Here is a 21,222-nt window from a genome sequence, read left to right on the forward strand (position 1 = left end):
AAGTCCTTTGATGTTATACATGTGTTTTCTGAGGTTAGTATATCAATGTTAGGGCTTGGAATTTCAAGCTAACAAACTCTGATTATTATAATTAACAGTAAATTAGAACCACTTTAAAATTAATAAGCTGGTTTATAAGCTATGTTATAGAAATTTAAATATATATAAAATAAAATTATTTTTCTATAATATATGCAAAAAATGGCAAAACATTTCTCTTAAATTATTAATTCTGTCATCTTAACTGTGAAATTCTATTTGTAAGAACACATATTTAATCATTTTTATTAACAAACAAGTAAGTAAACATAACTCTGAAAATAAATGCCTTGACTCTTATTGACTGAGAAATTTCTAAGCTATCATCCATGGCTAGCAGCTTTTGAGAAACTATTTTAGTGTATGCAGAATAGCTCTCATTATGATAATTTCTAGAAATATGGATTCAATCATGAGCTATCTTTCCTTATTCCAAGAAGTAATCTTAAGGGGAAAAAAAACCCTGACAATTACTCATAATTTCATCTAATATATGAATAATTTAACTGAAATTTACCAAATCTCTCATTTGGTAAACAAAGTTCAGAAATCTAAAAGTAACCTCACTCTACTGAAGAGATCTACTTAAAGCTTATCAATATTCTGATATTTCACACTCACTAACAAGAAGTCTTTTAGACAGACTCAGCCTCTACTACAATACTTGAAATTCTGACAGTGGTCATTTTCTAAAAGATAAACATGAATATGGTTATGCACGGTTCAAGACGTACAGTGGAAATTGGTGTGTATTTTTTTTTTTAATTTTTACGAGATACTTTGTGTTTCTGGGGCAAATGTAACCAGTTTCTCATAAGGAAATGGAAGCAGAAGGATATTTAGAAAAAACCTGATTAGAAGCCAATGAAATGACTGGATAAAGAGGAAGAACTAGAAATGAAATTAATGCTTTGTTTCCCTGTACTGAACTACTCTCAGAAACACAGGTACTTTGAATTCTTTCTAAAAGTGATGATGGATTTTAAATTACTACAAAATTCCAATGTTTATGTCCTCTGTTGTCAGACTGATAGTTTTAATAGGTTAAGCATATGTTAAATATCATTAAAATATCTATATGAGTCATCTGATTTAGTTTATTCTTAGTAAAACACAAGCTTAGGTTTTATATCATATTTCTGAATCATAATGCCATTATATTTCTATTTTAAAGGAAAAACCCCCTGGGCCCAAATTCCTCTTTAGTTACTGTCCTCATCTGCTATCTGTATGCAGTGAAGGTATCTCAGCTCTTCTCTCTGCTCGAACATCAATCTTTCAGTCTTTCCTAATAGTCCTATCCAAAAATAACCTCTTTTTATTCTACCTCACACTTGTCTTTATTTTTTTAATAGAGTTTACCATGATAAGTGTAGTGGTTTACTGTCTAGTTCCCCTTTTGACTAGAAGATTTGTGAAGGCAAAGCCTCTTTTTTAATGGTCATATCCTCACTGCCAGGAAGAGCGTCTAACACATAGTATGTGCTTGCTAAATATTTGATGGATGGGCAAATAAATGAATAAATTGATGAATGTTTGTTATAGTCATTTTTAAAAATTAAAGACTACTTTTTTACATCAGTTTTAGATTCACAGCAAAATAGAGGAAGGTAAAGAGATTTCCCATATGGTCTCTGACACCACACAAGCACCTCTCCTATTATCACCACTCCCCACCAAAATGGTACATTTGCTACAACTGATGAACGTACATTTACCCATCATAATCATCCAAAGTCTATAGGCTGCATTAGGGCTTACTCTTGGTGTTGTACATTGCATGGGTTTGGACAAGTGCATAGTAACATGTATCCAACGTTACAGTATCATACAGAGTATTTTCATTGCCCTAAAATCTTTGGTCTATTGCTATTCATCCCTATCACCCTGCCCCAGCATCCACTGATCTTTTTACTGTCCCCAGTTCTGCCTTTCCCAGAAGGTCATAGAGTTGGATTCATACAGTATGTAGTCTTTTCAAACTGGCTGTTTCACTTAGTCATATGCATTTAAGCTTCCTCCATGTCTGTTCATAATTTGATAGTTCATTTTTTAAAGAGCTGAATAATACTCCATTGTCTGGATGTACCACAGTTTATGTATTCACATACTGAAGGACATCTTAGTTGCTTCCAAGTTTTGTCAGTTACAGATAAAACTGCTATAAGCATCCGTGTGCATGTTTTTGCGTGGACATAAGTTTCCAACTTCTTTTGGTAAATACCAAGGAGCATGATAGCTGGATCACATGGTAAGAGTATGTTTTGCTTTGTAAGAAACTGCCAAACTATTTTCCAAAATGGCTGCACCATTTTTGCATTCTCACCAGCAATGAATGAGAGTTTCTACTGCTCTACGTGCTTTAGAGCATTTGGTGTTATCAGTGTTCTAGATTTTGGTCATTCTGATAGGTGTGTAGAGGTATCTCGTTGTTTTAATTTTCATTTCCCTGACGACACATGGTGTGGAACATCTTTTCATATGCTTATCTGCCATCCATATGTCTTCTTTGGTGAGGTGTTTTTTAAGGCTTTTGGCTCATTTTTTAAATCAAGCTGCTTGCTTTCTTATTGTTGAGTTTTAAGAGTTTTTTGTATATTTTCGAGAACAGCCAAGATTTTTTTTGGAGAACACCTATGTTTTTTCCAAATATACTCTCCCAGTTTGTGGCTTACCTTCTCAATCTCTTGACACTGTCTTTCACAGAGCAGAAGTTTGATAAAGGCCAGCTTATCAATTCTTTCTTTCATGGATTATGTCTTTGGTGTTGTATTAGAAAAGTTATCTTCATATTCAAAGTCTTCTAGATTCTCTCTCATGTTATTTCCTAGGGGTTTTATAGTTTTGCACTTTACATTTAGGTCTATGATCCATTTTTTTTTAATTGGAGTGTAGTTGATTTATAATGCTGAGTTAACTTCTGCTGTACAGCAAAGTGATTCAGTTATACATATTATACACACACACACACACACACACACACATATACACACACACATATTTGGCCCATTTTGAATTAACTTTCTGTGAAGGACATCTATGTCTATATTCATTTTTTTGCATGTGAATGTCCAGTCGTTCCAGCACCATTTGTAGAGAAGACTCCCTTTGATCCATTGTATTGCCTTTGTTTCTTTGTCAATGACCAGTTGACTATATTAATATATATCTATTTCTGAACTCTCCATTCTGTTCCATTGATCTATTTGTCTATTGTTTCTTGACACCACACTCTCTTGAGTACTGTAGCATTACAGTAAGTCTTGAAGTCAGGTATTATCATTCCTCCAACTTTGCTCTTCTCCTCTAATATTCTGCTGGCTATTCTGTATCTCTTGCCTCTCCATATAAGCTCTTGAATCAGTTTGTTGATACATACAAAATAACTTCTTGAGATGTTGATTGGGATTGCTTGAATCTATAGATCAATTTGGGAAAAACTGACATCTTGACAATACTAAGTCTCCCTATCCATGAACACAAATACCTCTCCATTTATTTAGTTCTTCTTTGATTTCATTCATCAGAGTTTTAAATATCTAATTATTTAATTTTTGTGGGTGCTAGCGTCAATAGTACTATGTTTTTTAAATTTCAAATTCCACTTGTTCATTGCTGTTATATAGGAAGATGATTTACTTTTGTATATTAACCTTGCATCCTGCAACTTTGCTATGAATCCTCATTAGTTCCAGGAGGATTTTTTGTTGTTGTTGACTCTAGGATTTTCTAAATGATTATATTATCTGTGAACAAAGACAGCTTTATTTCTTTCTTTCCAATCTGTATACTTTTATTTCCTTTACTTGTCTTATTGCATTACATAGCACTTCCAGTACAATATTAAAACGGAGTGGTGAGAGAGGCCATCCTTGCCTTGTTTCTGATCTTAGTGGGAAAGCTTTGAATTTCTCATCATTAAGTATGATGGTAGCTGTAGGTTTTTTATAGATATTCTTTATCAAGTTGAGGAAGTTCCCCTGTATTCCTAGATACTTTTTAAAAAATTTCCTCTAAATCTTCCATGTGCTACAACCTAGCTCTTTCCTCACAACTCCAGCAAAATTGATCTTGGCAAGATCATCCATAAGTCACATGTAATCAATGTAAGTGTTTACCTTAGTCAACTTCTCCACAGTATTTGACATTGCTGACCACCCATTCCTGTCTACCCTTAACTTTTGGGGCATAATGCTTTCCTGGTTACTCTTCTATCACCCTAACTACTCCTTCTCAGTCTTCTTTATAGCTTTTACTTTCTCTACCTATTGCTTAATTATTGATGAACCTCTCATCAGTTTCCATTTCTTGGTCCTCTCTTCTTTTCACAAGTTATTCTGCTTCTGGGCAAATTCATACAGTCCCTGAGCTTAAATCACTGTCTATATAATTATGACTTCCAAATCTATGCCGGACTTCTTTATGAATGTCTAGCAGATTCCACAAATTCAGTATGTGAAATACTCAACTCATTTTGTGCCTTCCAATCCAGTGTATCCTCAATTTTCACTGTCTCAGTAAATGGCCCCAAGTTGCTCAGGCCAGAAATTTGAGATGTTTCTTCTTTACTCCTCCCTTTATGCAAACCCCTTTTATCCAGTAACCCCATAAGTCATGAAAATTTATCTGTTGTATCCTTTAAATACTTATTGAATCTCTCCTCTCCATCCTCTTTGTTACTACACTGACCCAGGCTAAGATTGTCAAGTCTGACCTGGTCTCTGCAGTAGCCTACAAATTGTCCCCTGCCATACTCTGCTCTAATTTTTTCCCCATATTGCAGTGACAGTGATCTTCTAAAAGTACAAATCCTCTCCATCACTCTTAGAACGAAGTCCAAATTCCACAAAACATCATGCAACCCTGCAGAATCTGCCACCATCACCATCTCCAGACTCATTAATGGCCATAATGTCTCTCCCCTTTTAAGCCACAGTAAATTTCTTTCAGTTCATGGAATTATGACTTTTCTTATATCCTGGTTTTCCTAAAAATTATTTCCTCTGTCTAGAATACTTTTAGCTTTCTGCCTGGTAGATTAAAATTATTTTTTAGAATTATGTCAAAATATTATTTTTTTCAGGTAGGCATGCATTCTCTGACACCTAGCTTAAAAGAGGACACCTGCTTTATATTCTAATGGCTCCATCTACTTCTCCTATTACAATACCCATCATATTTATCTACTTACTTATTTATCTGCTTTCCTAGATAAACAGTAATTCCTGTAAATTTGTTTAGCAATGCATCTCTACCATTAAGTAACTACTACTTAGTCAGTGCTAAATAAATATTTGTTTAAGAAAAAATGAAAACTAAGATTTTATTTATTTTTAAGTCAATCACTTACACTGTCCTCTTTGGTTGCATTAATATACTATGTAATTGAGTTTTAAAATATATATTTCGGGCTTCCCTGGTGGCTCAGTGGTTGAGAATCTGTCTGCCAATGCAGGGGACACGGGTTCGAGCCCTGGTCTGGGAAGATCCCACATGCCACGAAGCAGCTAAGCCCCTGCACCACAGCTACTGAGCCTGCACGTCTGGAGCCTGTGTTCCACAACAAGAGAGGCCACGACAGTGAGAGGCCCGCGCACTGCGATGAAGAGTGGCCCCAGCTTGCCGCAACTAGAGAAAGCCCTCGCACAGAAACAAAGACCCAACACAGCCAAAAATAAATAAATAAATATATTTAAAAAAATAAAAAAATAAAAAATAAATAAAATATATATTTGTTATTAGTTTACAGAAATACTCTGATAGCATACAGAGGAGAATTATACCATGGAACTTGGACAATTTAATAATTCCCAAGGTTTCCATATATGAGTGCTAGAATGTTCACTAGTAATAGAAATTTTTCTATGGAATAAATGTGTCAACATTTGGCTCCAAACTACACAGTGCCATTCAAGAATGTGAGCGAGTAACTGGGGAGTAATTAGGGTCTTAACCACATGGTGCTTATCTACCAGACCCCTGGAGAAGGTTGCATTGTCCACTGCAGGTCTATGCAAACACTGGTAAATCTGGCTGATGTCTTCAAATCAGAGGATGCTAACTAGGCTTTTTTCCTTTCCTTTGCTCATAGGGATGCTTTCCTATTGCCTTTTGTGGATATCAGAAGTTGAGTTTTCATAACTCTAAGAGGCTGAGAACATCACAGTCTGTAGGTATGTCTGTATAAGGGTGATGTGTGTGTGTGCTGGGTGGGCAGACAAAGAGACAGGGAGTGATAGAGAGAGATAAAGTATGGATATTGGAGTACACAGACAGATCAAGAATTAAGTACAAAGAAGAGCAATGCTGCCTAAAGAATGAAGTTCACAAATCTGAGCAAGTTAATCTCTCCAAACTTCCACAGGTAGCATAGGAATGTAAGTGATGTGAGGATTGGTCACAAAGGGAGTAAAGTGTTTTGTGCTTACCTGACACTAGATGCTTTGAGAGGGAAGAGTAAAAGTCCAAAAATGAATGAGGCTCTCTTTGAAATAAGTAGCAGCAAGAACTTATAATAAGGCTACTGCAAAGTAATGAAGTTTGAGGTAAAATCAAGAATCAACTTTTATCTCTGAGAGTAGCATATGTTTGATATTCCCCTCTCCAAATGCACTACAATAGAGTATATTTTTGATTGTAGAATAAATAGAGTAATAATAATTTTTAAAGTTAGATCAAAATGCAAGTTTTAATAAGGTGATTTAGAACTTCATATAATCACAAAATATATATGGTTCAAAAGGCTAGCAGCATATCTCCATCTTTGCAAGGATTAATGTTAAAGTAAAAATACAGCAATGGTGACAGTTCAACTCTTTTGTCTTTTATGATATCACATCAAAATACCTATAGCTTTTGAGGTTTTTCTGGTATAAAATTCTAGTATTACACTCTGCTCTTCTGCACTGGTGCTACCCAACAGCAGGGAAACAACAACAGCACTGTCCCAGAACTGTTCCAGAAAAGTGGTAGATTTTTTTAAATTAAAAAGGCAGGATTGTCTTTAATGATCTAATGTTCATATATTTGGTACCAATAATTAGTTTTAAAGACACGAAAAAAATAAGGTAGGCTAGATATTAAAGGCATTGCTATTAAGTATTTTTATTCAATAAATACTTAGTATTCTCTGATTATATGCAAGAGTTAACAAAGAGGTAGAAGAAATGTGAGGTGTTTTAATAACAGAGAATAATGAATCTAAGTAAAACTTAATTCTATAAGCATTTGATTTCTCAAAGTCTCATTGAACTAAGAGGAATATGGCAGTATGTTTAGTTTTTAAAGTGTTGCAGCCTATAGTATCATTCTTCTGATAAAATGACAAATGTTGAATTAATGTTTAAAAATATGGCCTGAAGTATTCAAGTATTTACTTCAAAATTCTATAAAGATACTGGTTTCTTAATTATTTAAACACATTTGCCCTTCAGTTCCAGATTTGACTCTTACAAAGTAGCAACAAAAACATTATATACTACAAATCTAAGGCACTGCCGATTTGGGGTCAGTAGGCTTAAATATATAACTTAAAATATAACTTAAAATATAGCTTAAAATATAACTCTAAATTTTTATTCTATTCATATATTCCTGTTGGGAATATTTATCATTCTAATTTTCTTCAGAGATAAAGACTTTTGTGAGGATAGAATTCTCATATTAAACTCTGAAACTCACTGTACATATTTGGAGACTTGGTCAAAGTAGTTACAACAGTTTTATTTCTATGGTACTGAATCAAATCCCCTAAAATAGCAGCAAGTTAATAAAAGCCTTAAAAGAGAATTGTCTTTGAAATGAATCAAATGAACATAGTACTTTTCAGCAATAATATAATTAACTTTTTCGAATGTAATACATTCATACCAATGTAACATAAAAATACAAGTAAAACACATTTAAAAAATAAAGCACACTAAAATGCAATTAATAGTGGTCAAAAATGGCTGGTTAGTGGTTTTATTTAATTATTCTTTCATTCATTCAACCAAGTTATTGGGTATTGGGCTCCTACTACACATAAAGGAACTAGTTAGGTGCATTAGATACAATGGTGAGTAACTCACACTGATCCCTTCCTGTAGACAGAACTACTTTTCTTCTTCAAAACTATTTTTGAAAAGCTATGGACATCTCTGACTTTTCCAAGGTTTATGCTGGCTGACTGAACTTTAATCCAATACATGTTTGGTTTTCCTATATTGAACAGATATAGTTAACTTTTTTCTTCTTTGTACTGACATGAAAAAAATTTTCTTCCAGCTTAACCATGGTATTACTTTTAATCAGAGAAAAAAAATCTCTATACAAATTTATGTAGTGCTAACTTATTTAAAGTACCGATATCTTCTTAATGGAGAACTATTTGGAAATTATGGAAGCTACCCTGAATCTACAGCTATACACGCCAATGAAGTACTTCACAGATGAAAAACATTTTGAAATGTGATCACTGACTAATATTTGCCAAGCGTGTTTTTGAGACTTTGAAGAACAATGCAGCTGGAATATTTTTTCTTTCATCATGTATTTATAGTCTTAGAAAAGTAATGATTAGAACAGCTACAAAATACTGATGAATATTTTCAGTCACTAAAATAAGTTCTATTTTATTCAGAGTGACTATCTAACTTGAATAAATTGACTTGGGAATTGCTTTCCAGTGAAAATAAAATTTAAATGTATATTAATATTAGAAAAATAAATTTATTATATTCAAGTAGTACATGTAGTGCCTTTAAAGTATAATGTTAATCACTATATATATTTATTTTTAAATTTTTGGAGAGCATTATGAATAAAAATATACTTTAAATATAAAATAAAAATGTTAAAATTAAGAGACCTACAGAGAAGTAAACTAATTAGCAACACGTAAGAATCTTATACAGAGTACCCATAATGCACTGACAGCCAAATTTGTCAGTCACTCATGAAAACAAAGAGGATAACTATTGAAATGCTTAAATCTTACACTTACCAACCTCCACAACACTAGAACAATTGGGATCTGTGAAGCCATCTAGGCACTTGCAGGAAAAGGAATCATCAGCCAATCCTGACACACAGGTACCTCCATTTTCACATGGATTGTGATCACAAATATCACCTGAGGAACAAAGAAACAGATATTGACTTTTCTTGCCTTAGGCAGTGAATTGTACTATTTCACATACCCCACTCATCTTCCTTTGGTAAAGTCACCATACTATTTAGATTTACAGGTAAGGTAGGCAAGACCCATTTGAAACCATGTGCTTCTAAGAGAGATGGTATGTAACATGGTAAAAATTAAATTTTACGATTCAAACACTGCATATTGAATTGCATACTAAAAGCGATTAACTCAGGTTGGGTCCCTTCATTACATGTAAATGAAATATTGTCTAATTTGTTAAAGAAGATTAACTGAAATATCTGTGGTTGACTGGTTTATTAATTATTCCAATAAATAACCTATCTATATCCACACACTTTGCTCTGTAACTTTGCAATTTCTCTCAGTAAAGGGGTGGGGATTATTTCTTGATCCCTAGGGTCTGGGCTTTTCCATGTGACTTGCTTTGGCCAATAGGATGTTAGGAGACCTGAAGTCAGCTGAGGTTTGAAAAAACACTTGAATATTTCTGCTTCCTCTCTTAGAACCCTGCAACCGCCCTAAGAATAAAATCTCTCTCTTGCTTGAGAGAGTTGAGAAAAACATGGGAGGAAAGAGAAATAAGTTGTGCAGTAACAAAAACCTAAAATATATGGCCTTGGTTTTGATACTGGCGGCAGATGGAATCTGGAAAGGCACTGAAAGAATGGCTACAGGAGGCTAGAAAAAGGGCTCTCCCTGCTATACAGAGAGAAGCAGTTGGTAAAACTATCACCTGAGGATACTTGGGTGATAGAGAATGTACCTAATAAACTTTTGTATATGAATAATGAGATTTGTAGTCAGAATGTTAAAGTGTCACTTGACTCTTAATAGCTGTATCTGATAAGGCACTACAAGAAAGAGACATGCTAAATAAAGAACTGATGATTTTGAAAGTAAAGAAAAGGAATAGATAGGCAGCAGGACTTGTGATAGAAAATAATTTCTCAACTTCAGCCTCTCAAACGAGTGAAAGATCAAATCCAGAGCTTTGTCAGAAAGATGGCCTCAACATAAATATAAAATGAAGGATGTAGCTACAAAACCTTTGTGAAAACATTTCACATAATTCAGGTGTAGCCTGAAAGAATCTCTCAGCTAAATAAAAAAAGAATTCTAGAAATCTTAAGGGTGTTATCCCTGAGCAGCCTTAAAATACACAAAGTAGCACAAAGTAGATTAAGTCTGAAGTGAAAAACAGGGTTCAGAGAGTCACGGGTGTGCTTTTATTTATTTATTTTTTAAACAACTTTACTGGAATATAATTGCTTTACAATGTTGTGTTAGTTTCTGCTGGGTAACAAAGTGAATCAGCTATATGTATACATATATCCCCATTTCGCCTCCCTCTTGCACCTCCCTACCACCCTCACTCACCAACCCTCTAAGTGGTCACAAAGCACCAAGCTGGTCTCCCTGTGCTATGCAGGTGCTTCCCACTAGCTATCTATTTTACATTTGGTAGTGTATATATGTCAATGCCACTCTCTCATTTCGTCCCAGCTTACCCTTCCCCTTCCCATGTCCTCAAGTCCATTCTCTGTGTCTGTGTCTTTATAAATGTCCTGTCTCTAGGTTCACCAAAACCTTTATTTTTTTTTGATTCCATATATATGTGTTAGCATACAGTATTTTTCTCTTTCTGACTTACTTCACCCTGTATGACAGACTCTAGGTCCAACCACCTCACTACAAATAACTCAATTTCATTTCTTTTTATGGCTGAGTAATATTCCATTGTATATATGTGCCACATCTTCTTTATCCATTCATCTGTTTTGTTTGTTTGTTTGTTTTTGAGGTACACAGGCCTCTCACTGTTGTGGCCTCTCCCGTTGCAGAGCACAGGCTCTGGACGCGCAGGCTCAGCAGCCATGGTTCACGGGCCCAGCCGTTCCGCGGCATGTGGGATCTTCCCAGACCAGGGCATGAACCCATTTCCCCAGCATCGGCAGGCGGACTCTCAACCACTGCACCGCCAGGGAAACCCTGATTTCATCCTTTTACATGTAGCTGTCAGTTTTTCCAGCACCACTTATTGAAAAGGCTGTCTTTTCTCCATTGTATATTCTTGCCTCCTTTATCAAAGATAAGGTGAACATATATGCGTGGGTTTATCTCTGTGCTTTCTCTCCTGTTCCATTGATCTATATTTCTGTTTTTGTGCCAGTACCATACTGTCTTGATTACTGTAGCTTTGTAGTATAATCTGAAGTCAGGGAGCCTGATTCCTCCAGCTCCATTTTTCTTTCTCAAGATTGCTTTGGCTATTCGGGATCTTTTGTGTTTCCATACAAATTGTGAAATTTTCTGTTCTAGTGCTGTGAAAAATGCCAGTGGTAGTTTGATAGAAATAGCACTGAATCTGTAGATTGCTTTCAATAGTATAGTCATTTTCACAATGTTGATTCTTCCAATCCAAGAACATGGTATATCTCTCCATCTGTTTGTACTGTCTTTAATTTCTTTCATCACTGTCTTATAGTTTTCTGCATACAGGTGTTTTGTCTCCTTAGGTAGGTTTATTCCTAGGTATTTTATTCTTTTTTGTTGCAATGGTAAATGGGATTGTTTCCTTAATTTCTCTTTCAGATTTTTCATTATTAGTGTATAGGAATGCAAGACTCTTCTGTGCATTAATTTTGTACCCTGGTCCTTTACCAAATTCATTGATTAGCTCTAGTAGTTTTCTGGTAGCATCTTTAGGATTTTCTATGTATACTATTATGACATGTGCAAACAGTGACAGTTTTACTTCTTCTTTTCCAATTTGGATTCCATTTATTTCTTTTTCTTCTCTGATTGCTGTGGCTAAAACTTCCAAAACTTTTGAATAACAGTGGTGAGAGTGGGCAACCTTGTCTTGTTCCTGATCTTAGAGGAAGCAGTTTCAGTCTTTCACCATTTAGAAAAATGTTGGCTGTGGGTTTGTCATATATGGCCTTTATTATGTTGAGGTTGGTTTTCTCTATGCCTACTTTCTGGAGAGTTGTTGTCATAAATGGGTATCGAATTTTGTTGAAAGGTTTTTCTGCACCTATTGAGATTATCATATAGTTTTTATCCTTCAGTTTGTTTATACGGTGTATCACATTTATTGATTTGCAAATACTGAAGAATCCTTGCATTCCTGGGATAAACCCCACTTGACCATGGTTTATGATCCAGTTAATGTACAGTTGGATTCCGTTCGCTAGTATTTTGTGGAGGATTTTTGCATCTATGTTCATGAGTGATATTGGCCTGTAGTTTTCTTTCTTTGTGACACTATGGTCTGGTTTTGGTATCAGGGTGATGGTGTCCTTGTAGAATGAGTTTGGGAGTGTTGCTCCCTCTGCTGTATTTTGGAAGAGTTTGAGAAGGATAAGTGTTAGCTCTTCTCTAAATGTTTGATAGAATTTGCCTATGCAGCCATCTGATCCTGGGCTTTTGTTGGAAGATTTTTAATCACAGTTTCAATTTCAGTGCTTGTGATTGGTCTGTTCATATTTTCAATCTCTTTCTGGTTCACTCTCAGAAGGTTGTGCTTTCCTAAGAATCTGTCCATTTCTTCCAGGTTGTCCATTTTATTGGCATATAGTTGCCTGTAATAATCTCTCATGATCCTTTGTATTTCTGCAGTGTCAGTTGTTACTTCTCCTTTTTCATTTCTAATTCCGTTGATTGGAGTCTTCTCCTTTTTTTCTTGATGAGTCTGGCTAATGGATTATCAATTTTGTTTATCTTCTCAAAAACCACCTTTTAGTTTTATTGATCTTTGCTACCGTTTCCTTCATTTCTTTTTCATTTATTTCTGATCTGATCTTTATGATTTCTTTCCTTCTGCTAACTTTGGGTTTTGTTCTTCTTTCTCTAGTTCCTCTAGGTGTAAGGTTAGGTTGTTTATTTGAGATTTTCTTGTTTCTTGAGGTAGGACTGTATTGCTATAAACTTCCTCTTAGAACAGCTTTTGCTGCATCCCCTAGGTTTTGGGTCATCATGTTTTCATTGTCATTTGTTTCTAGGTATTTTTTTATTTCTTCAGTGATCTCTTGGTTATTTAGTAGAGTATTGTTTAGCCTCCATATGTTTGTATTTTTTATAGTTTTTGTCCTGTAATTGATATCTAGTCTCATAGCACTGTGGTTGGAAAAGATGCTTCATACGATTTTAATTTTCTTAAATTTACCAAGGCTTGATTTGTGACCCAAGATATGATCTACCCTGGAGAACGTTTCACGAGCACTTGAGAAGAAAGTGTATTCTGTTGTTTTTGGATGGAATGTCCTATAAATATCAATTAAGTCCATCTTGTCTAATGTGTCATTTAAAGCTTCTGTTTCCTTATTTATTTTCATTTTGAATGATCTGTCCATTGGTAAAAGTGGGGTGTTAAAGTCCCCTACTATGATTGTGTTACTGTCAATTTCCCCTTTTATGGCTATTAGCATTTGCTTTATGTATTGAGGTGCTCCTATGTTGGGTGCTTGTATATTTACAATTGTTGTATCTTCTTCCTGGATTAATCCCTAGATCATTATGTAGTCTCCTTCTTTGTCCCTTGTAATAGTCTTTATTTTAAAGTCTATTTTGTCTGTTATGAGAATTGCTTCTCCAGCTTTCTTCTGATTTCCATTTTCATGGAATATCTTTTTCCATCCCCTCACTTTCATTATGTATGTGTCACTAGGTCTGAAGTAGGTCACTTGTAGACAACATGTATACGGGTCTTATTTTTGTATCCATTCAGTGACTCTATGTCCTTTGGTTGGAGCATTTAATCCATTTACATTTAAGGTAGTTATTGATATGTATGTTCCTATTACCATTTTCTTAATTGTTTTGGGTTTGTTATTGTAGGTCTCTTCCTTCTCCTGAGTTTCCTGCCTAGAGAAGTTCCTTTAGCATTTGTTGTAAAGCTGGTTTTGTGGTGCTGAATTCTCTTAGCTTTTGCTTGTCTGTAAAGGTTTTAATTTCTCCGTCGAATATGAATGAGATCCTTGTTGGGTAGAGTAATCTTGTGTGTAGGTTTTTCCCTTTCATCACTTTAAATATGTCCTGCCACTCCCTTCTGGCTTGCAGAGTTTCTGCTGAAAGATCAACTGTTAACCTTATGGGGATTCTTTTGTTTATTATTTGTTGCTTTTCCCTTGCTGTTTTTAATATTTTTTCTTTGTACTTAGTATTTGATAGTTTGATTACTATGTGTCTTGGCATGTTTCTTCTTGGATTTATCCTGTACGGGACTCTCTGCACTTTCTGGACTTGATTGACTATTTCCTCTCCCATGTTAGGGAAGTTTTCAACTATAATCTCTTCAAATATTTTCTCAGTCCCTTTCTTTTTCTCTTCTTCTTCTGGAACGCCTATAATTCAAATGTTGGTGCATTTAATGTTGTCCCAGAGGTCTCTGGGACTGCCCTCAATTCTTTTTATTCTTTTTTCTTTATTCTGCTTTTTTCTTTATTTCTTTATTCTGTGGCAGTTATTTCCACGATTTAATCTTCAAGGTCACTTATCTCTGTTCTTCTGCCTCAGTTATTCTGGTATTGATTCCTTCTAGAGAATTTTTAATTTCATTTATTGTGTTGTTCATCATTGTTTGTTTGCTCTTTAGTTCTTCTAGGTCCTTGGTAAACTTTTCTTGTATTTTCTCCATTCTATTTCCAAGGTTTTGGATCATCTTTACTATCACTACTCTGAATTCTTTTTCAGGTAGCCTGCCTATTTCCTCTTCATTTGTTTGGTCTGGTGGGTTTTTACCTTGCTCCTTCATCTGCTGTGTGTTTCTGTGTCTTCTCATTTTGTTTAACTTATTGTGTTTGAGGTCTCCTTTTCACAGGGTGCAGGTTCGTAGTTTCTGTTTTTTTGTTTTCTGCCCCCAGTGGGTGAGGTTGGTTTAGCAGCCTATACAGGCCTTCTGGTAGAGGGGACTGGTGCCTGTTTTCTGGCGGGTGGGGATGGACCTTGTCTTTCTTGTGGGCAGGGCCATGTCCAGTGATTTGTCTGGGGTGTCTGTGAACTTATTATGATTTTAGGCAGCCTCTCTGCTAATGGGTAGGGCTGTGTTCCTGTCTTGCTAGTTGTTTGCCATATGGCATCCAGCACTGGAACTTGCTGGCCATTGGGTGGAGCTGGGTCTTAGTGCTGAGACAGAGATCTCTGGGAGAGCTCTTGCTGACATATTACATAGGGCCGGGAGATCTTGAGTGGTCCAATGTCCTGAACTCGTCTCTCCCACCTCGGAGGCTCAGGCCTGATACCTGGCTGAAGCACCAAGACTCAGTCAGCTACATGGCTCAGAAGAAAAGGAAGAAAGAAAAGGAAGAAAAATAAAATAAAATAAAATAAAAATTAATTTAATTAAAAAAATTAAAAATATAATAAAATTAAAAAAATAATAACAAATTTAAAAAAAGAAAAAAGAAGAGCAACAAAACCAATAAACAAATCCACCAATGAAAACAAGCACTAAAAGCTAAACAAAGATCAACATAAAAATCAGAAACAAATCAGTCACAGAAAGCAAACCCCAAGTCTACAGTTGCTCCCAAAGTCCATAGCCTCAATTTTGGGGACATTCGTTGTCTACTCAGGCATTCCACAGATGCAAGGTACATCAAGTTGATTGTGGGGATTTAATCCACTGCTCCTGAGGCTGCACGGAGAAATTTCCCTTTCTCTTCTTTGTTTGCAGGACTCCTGGGTTTCAGCTTTGGTTTTGGCCCACCTCTGCATGTAGGTCGCCCTCAGGCATTTTCCCTGCCCAGACAGGAGGGTGTTAAAGCAGTGGCTGATTAGGGCTCTCTTGCTCACTCAGGCCAGGGAGAGGGAGAGGTATGGCAGTCATAATTGGAATGTGGGGTGAACCTGTGGCAGCAGAGGCCAGCGTGACATTGCGACAGCCTGAGGTGTGCTATGTGTTCTCCTGGGGAACTGGTCACTGGATCTCGGGACCCTCGCAGTGGCATGCTGCACAGACTCCTGGGGGGGTCAGGGTGTGTGGATAGTGACTTGTGCTTGCACACAGTATTTTTGGTGGCAGCAGCAGCAGCAGCATTAGCATTTCATGCCCATCTCTGGGGTCCAAGCTGATAGCCTTGGTTTGAGCTCATCTCTGGAGCTTGTTTAGGTGGTGCTCTGCCTTCTGTGGACACACAGGGAAGGAATCCTCTGTCCTCGCATACCCCGAAACAATGGTCTCTTGCCTCTTCAGCAGGTCCAGACTTTCTCTGACTCCCTCCCAGCCCCCATCTGCCCCAGCAGGTGAGCAGACAAGCCTCTTGGGTTGGTGAACGCTGGTCGGCACCGATCCTCTGTGTGGAAATCTCTCCGCTTTGCCCTCCACACCCCTGTTGCTGTGCCCTCCTCTGTGGCTCCGAAGCTTCTCCCCTCCATCACCCTGCAGTCTCCGCCTGCAAAGGGGCTTCCTAGTGTGTGGAAAACTTTCCTCCTTCACAGCTCCCTCCCAGTGGTGCAGGTCGGGTCCCTATTTTTTGTCTCTGTTTTTTCTTTTTTCTTTTGCCCTACCCAGGTACGTGGGGATTTTCTTGCCTTTTGGGAAGTCTGAGGTCTTCTGCCAGTGTTCAGTATGTGTTCTGTAGGAGTTGTTCCCATGTGTAGATGTATTTTTGTTGTATTTGTGGGGAGAAGTTCATCTCCAGGTCTTACTCCTCCACCATCTTGAAGGTCCCCCCACAGGTGTTGCTTTATTGCACAAAGAGGATGTGAATCAGATTTAGAAAAGCCCATATAGTATCTAAGGGAGCTTTATAGGTGAAGGTGCCACCACCTGGATTAAAAAAGAATGAGGCTTTTCAAAATTTAAGAAAGCAGTGAGGTCTCAACTTCCTTACTGCTTGGTATTTCTTAGGAACTTTATTCCCTCACAGGAGCTTTCCCATGAATTATTTCACCTCTTTTCCAGACTAATTGCTTTAAAATTTTAGAAAAATGAAAATGGAGGTTAAGATATTTGTTAAGTTTATAAAACTAGTCATTAGCTATATTAACATGATAGAGAAAAATACTACATTAGAACTGGAGCATATATTAGAAAATGGAGTCATGAAATAAGTAAATAAATGAATGAATGAATATATATTTTTTGAATACTATAGAATTTAGCCTGGCTGGACCCTGGAGTATTTGATTGTCAATGGCTGAGAAAGTATATTTATGTCAGATCAGGGAAGATTAAAAACTGGCATCATGATTTGTAAGATGAGGAGCCAATGAATGTTTTTAACATATATTTTAAAGTTTGACATGGTCAGATCTATTTTAAGAAGACTATCCTGGCAGAATTCTATAGAGTGCCTTTGAAAGTGGAGGTTGATGACTGGTAAAGATATTTCAATAGACTATCTGTCTGTCTCTTTATATATTTAGCTAGTGAGCCATTCAACCATCCCTCCATTTGTCCATCCATTTGCCCATCCATCCATCTATTCCTTGAGCATCCATTTTATGATAGGCACTGAGGTAAGTGCTAGCCATACAGAATTAAGACAGTCCTTACAATCAATAAGTACAGAGCCCACTGTGGGAGATTAAAAAAATGGGAATGATTACAGCACATAGTAATAAGAGCTGTGATTAGTATACATGATCCAAATCTTAGGACCACAGGAGACTTCTAAACAGATGCAGTGCTGTTAGATGATGCAGAAGAGGAAGGGGGTATATGCTCAACATTCTAGGCAAAGAAAATAACATATACAAAGGAAAAAGATCATGGTTTATTCCAGGAACTTCAAGTAGGCCACTATAATTAAAGCATAGACATCTATGATGAGTAGACAGAAATGAGCTCAGAAGGGTAAAGGCCCTGTATGCTGCACAAAAAATTCTGAAGTTTATCTGCAAGCACTGGAAAATCATAAAAGGACTTTACATATGGGAAAGTATATTATCACATTTGTGTTCTGGAATGATGACTCAGGCAGCATTGTGTTGAATCAAATGGAGTAGTCTAGGTTGATGGCAGAAGGACTAAGCATTAATCTTTTGAAGTAGTCCCAGCAAAAAATAATGAGGATTTTCTTAACCCTCTTTAGAGATAGCTGTGGACAGGGGAAGCAATGCAGGCACCATTTAAACCCAATCCAGTTAATAAATACTAGGTAATAAAATAGGAAATGAAAGTCCTCCCAGGTCACTACCCCCCATTAGAAACATGGCATTATTGTTGAGATTTTCTAGAAAGAGCCAACTACCAGTTCAAAAGTGTGATCCTGCCTCTCTGCCTTTGGTGTGAGCAAAGCAGCGCAGCTTTGTACAATCAGACTAACAACACTGCCAACTTTTAACTCTGTACATTGTATGAAGATGAGTACTAACACTCAAACTTTATTTGATAAGATGTCAGTCATATTTCTGGTATTGTGCATACTATAAAAAGAGGAGTTCTACATTCCCCAGACCAGGGTCTGTTGTTGCAGCAATTGCAACAGATCAAGTAACACTGTAGATGTTTATACTGATTTATTCACACTGACAGAAGCAATCTCTATAGGAGAAAGGCAAGGGATGAACAGTATCTTAGAGGTTCTGGAGAATACAGACTATATATATTTATCCAAAATCAAGATCTCTCATTCTGATCCCTCTCACTCCCACTGCCAGGTTCCTGCAAAGTTTATTAACTGATGTGAGCTTACCCAAGGTCACATGAGGCCACAATGTCTGGTCCCTTTGGTTATGCCATCATCATGGGGAGTCTTGGTGTCCTAAGAAAACTTTCTTGGTAATTGTGCTGCCCTTTCTGGTATTAATACTTAATAGGTTTTCTACCATGTATGTGTGGCAGTCATATGATGCTTCTGTAGTCAAAATGAGACAGGACAATCTGTTCACCTCTCATTATATCTTGTAGATGCCAGCTGCTGTTCAGCTGACCTGTTTTCTCTCTTGTCCTTGTACTTTTTTTTCTTTCTTTCTGCTTACTACTTATTTCTAAGAAATTAATACTTGTGAAAACTCATATTTTATCCCCAGTATTGAGATTTACTCAGTGTCTTTTTGAAACATAGAAAAGAAGTAATAGGTATGACCAAAATGTACCAGGTAGAATCAAGATGACACTGTGACCAAATTGATGTGGGGTTGAGGGAGAGCAAAAAATCTGGGTTGATTTCTAGAGCTCCTGTTTGTATGACTATGAGGCCATCTTTCATAAGCAAATATAATGGGCTTAGTGTCAAAGGAATTATTGTGTTTGAGAAGTCTGTGGAATATTCAAAATGAAAATGTCTCATAAAGCTATTGAATAAGCAGATAAGCAATCGGAGAGCTTTTGCTAAAACAGGGATTGTTAAGTACGGACGTGAATACAGTATTCCAGTGACAGTCATTAAAAGGAGGGCAGAGGAGGGGAGTGAAGCAGAGAGGAAAGGAGAGGGGAGGAGAGGTCCTTGGGCACACCAACAAATAAGTGAGAAAAAAGAAGGAAGATTCTTCAAGAGAGAAAAAGGAGGAAAATAGTGATAGGTCTTTCCACTACCATATGAATATCCAGTTTATTCACTTAGGGTCTATTATGTCAAGGTCTGCCTGAGATTAAAGGCTCCCACATGTACCTGTGATAGATGGACAATGTCAGCAAAAAAAAAAGTTTTGATGGGCACAACAGAGCCCATCAAATATAATTAGGGTTATTAGAGGCTGTGCTATATATCTGTTTCCCCACACCTAATTATCAATAGCACCCCTTTGTCAGTTGGGTTCTCCACAAAGACAAAGAGTACCTTAAGTTTATTGAGAAGTAATGCCTAAGAAAGATAAAATGGAGAGGAAGCAGAAAAGGGCAGGAAAAGCCCTTCATCTTGTGATGCAGACCTGACATCTGTGTAAAGAAAAGGGTGGAGGGCGGTTATTGAACAAGGATTGAGCAGGGGAGCCTCAGTCCATAGTGCAGACTTGACAAAGTCTTAGCCAATCTACCAGGGAGCTCCAGAGCAAAGATTACACTTTAGAGGAATCCCCCAAGGGCAGAAATGACCAGGCACTAGTGCCCTTCCTGTGTTCAATCATTGGCTGGAGGAGGCTCAAGGCTCAATCATAAGGCTCAAGTGGGATCATAAAAGTGCTAGAGAAGAAGGTCACTGGAAGCTAATTATATTCTTTGCAGCCAAACAGCTTGTTCTTTCTTGAAAGGACATTGGAGCCATGCACCTCCACTGGTACCATAGTCCCCTTTCACTCTCAAAACTGTCCTGGTTTGGATAAGTTACATAGTTACTTTTGTCAAAACCATCAGATCTTAGCCTGCTTTTTTTTCTCTCTACACCCACTACCTCAGTGGGTGGTACAGATGTAGGCTGATACCTTAAGTAGAAACAAACCCTCTCTGGCTAAAATTTCAAGTCTAATTAAAATGCACTGTAGGGACTTCTGATTCCCTGTCATTTCAATTAATCTGAGAAAGCATCAGTTTAGGCAAGAATCCTGATTAAAATGCAATAGACTTCTGGATTTCAAGTTTTGTTGTCTCTTTGTTTGTTTCCCAGTGGATGTATTGGTTGAGTCTTAAAACTAAGATGGCAACTAGTACAAGAAGGCAGGCTCAGGAAAGGAAAATAGGACAATACACGCTTTCATGGTTCTTTATTTCACTGTCAGCAGGCTCCTAACATATACTTCCGCATATTGTAATCTGTGTGCAGTGTTATACCTTGATGCATCTTGGCTGGCTGGCCTCACCTGCTTTAGATTAGGACAGATGTGTTTAATTTGAATCTAACTATGTTTTATGATTCCATCTGCAGTTTACGGCAGACTCAAGCAAATTAAGCTGATGCCGATTTGCCTTTTGGCAACAGAATGAAGCAACTGTTTTTCCCAGGGGCAAGAAATCATTGCAGGCTAAATTTAACTTCCCATTTGCCTCCTCTTCCCCACCCCCTTCCCCCGCTCTCCAGGGTTCTGCTTGGACTGGGACCATCCTGTCTGTGTTCAGTGTCTGCTTCATTCTTCTCATTGACCCACCACCTGTTGCCAGTTACCTCCTGTTCAAGGTGATTCAGGGACTGTCTTATTTCACTTTATTATCAATTTGCCTG

The 21,222-nt window shown here is 37.0% G+C and overlaps 1 protein-coding gene across 2 annotated transcripts in view; it reads right to left on the reverse strand.

The window, feature by feature from the left end:
• Window positions 1-21,222, reverse strand: part of EDIL3 (EGF like repeats and discoidin domains 3) — a 443,986-nt gene that overhangs the window by 311,398 nt on the left and 111,366 nt on the right. For both annotated transcript variants that reach the window (XM_060093127.1, XM_060093128.1), the window contains exon 2: window positions 9,023-9,151. In XM_060093127.1, the coding sequence (XP_059949110.1) occupies window positions 9,023-9,151 (129 nt within the window). The remainder of the gene's footprint in view (window positions 1-9,022; window positions 9,152-21,222) is intronic.

The sequence above is a fragment of the Mesoplodon densirostris genome, chromosome 3, assembly GCF_025265405.1.
Source record: "Mesoplodon densirostris isolate mMesDen1 chromosome 3, mMesDen1 primary haplotype, whole genome shotgun sequence".
NCBI classification, from domain to species: Eukaryota; Metazoa; Chordata; class Mammalia; order Artiodactyla; family Ziphiidae; genus Mesoplodon; species Mesoplodon densirostris.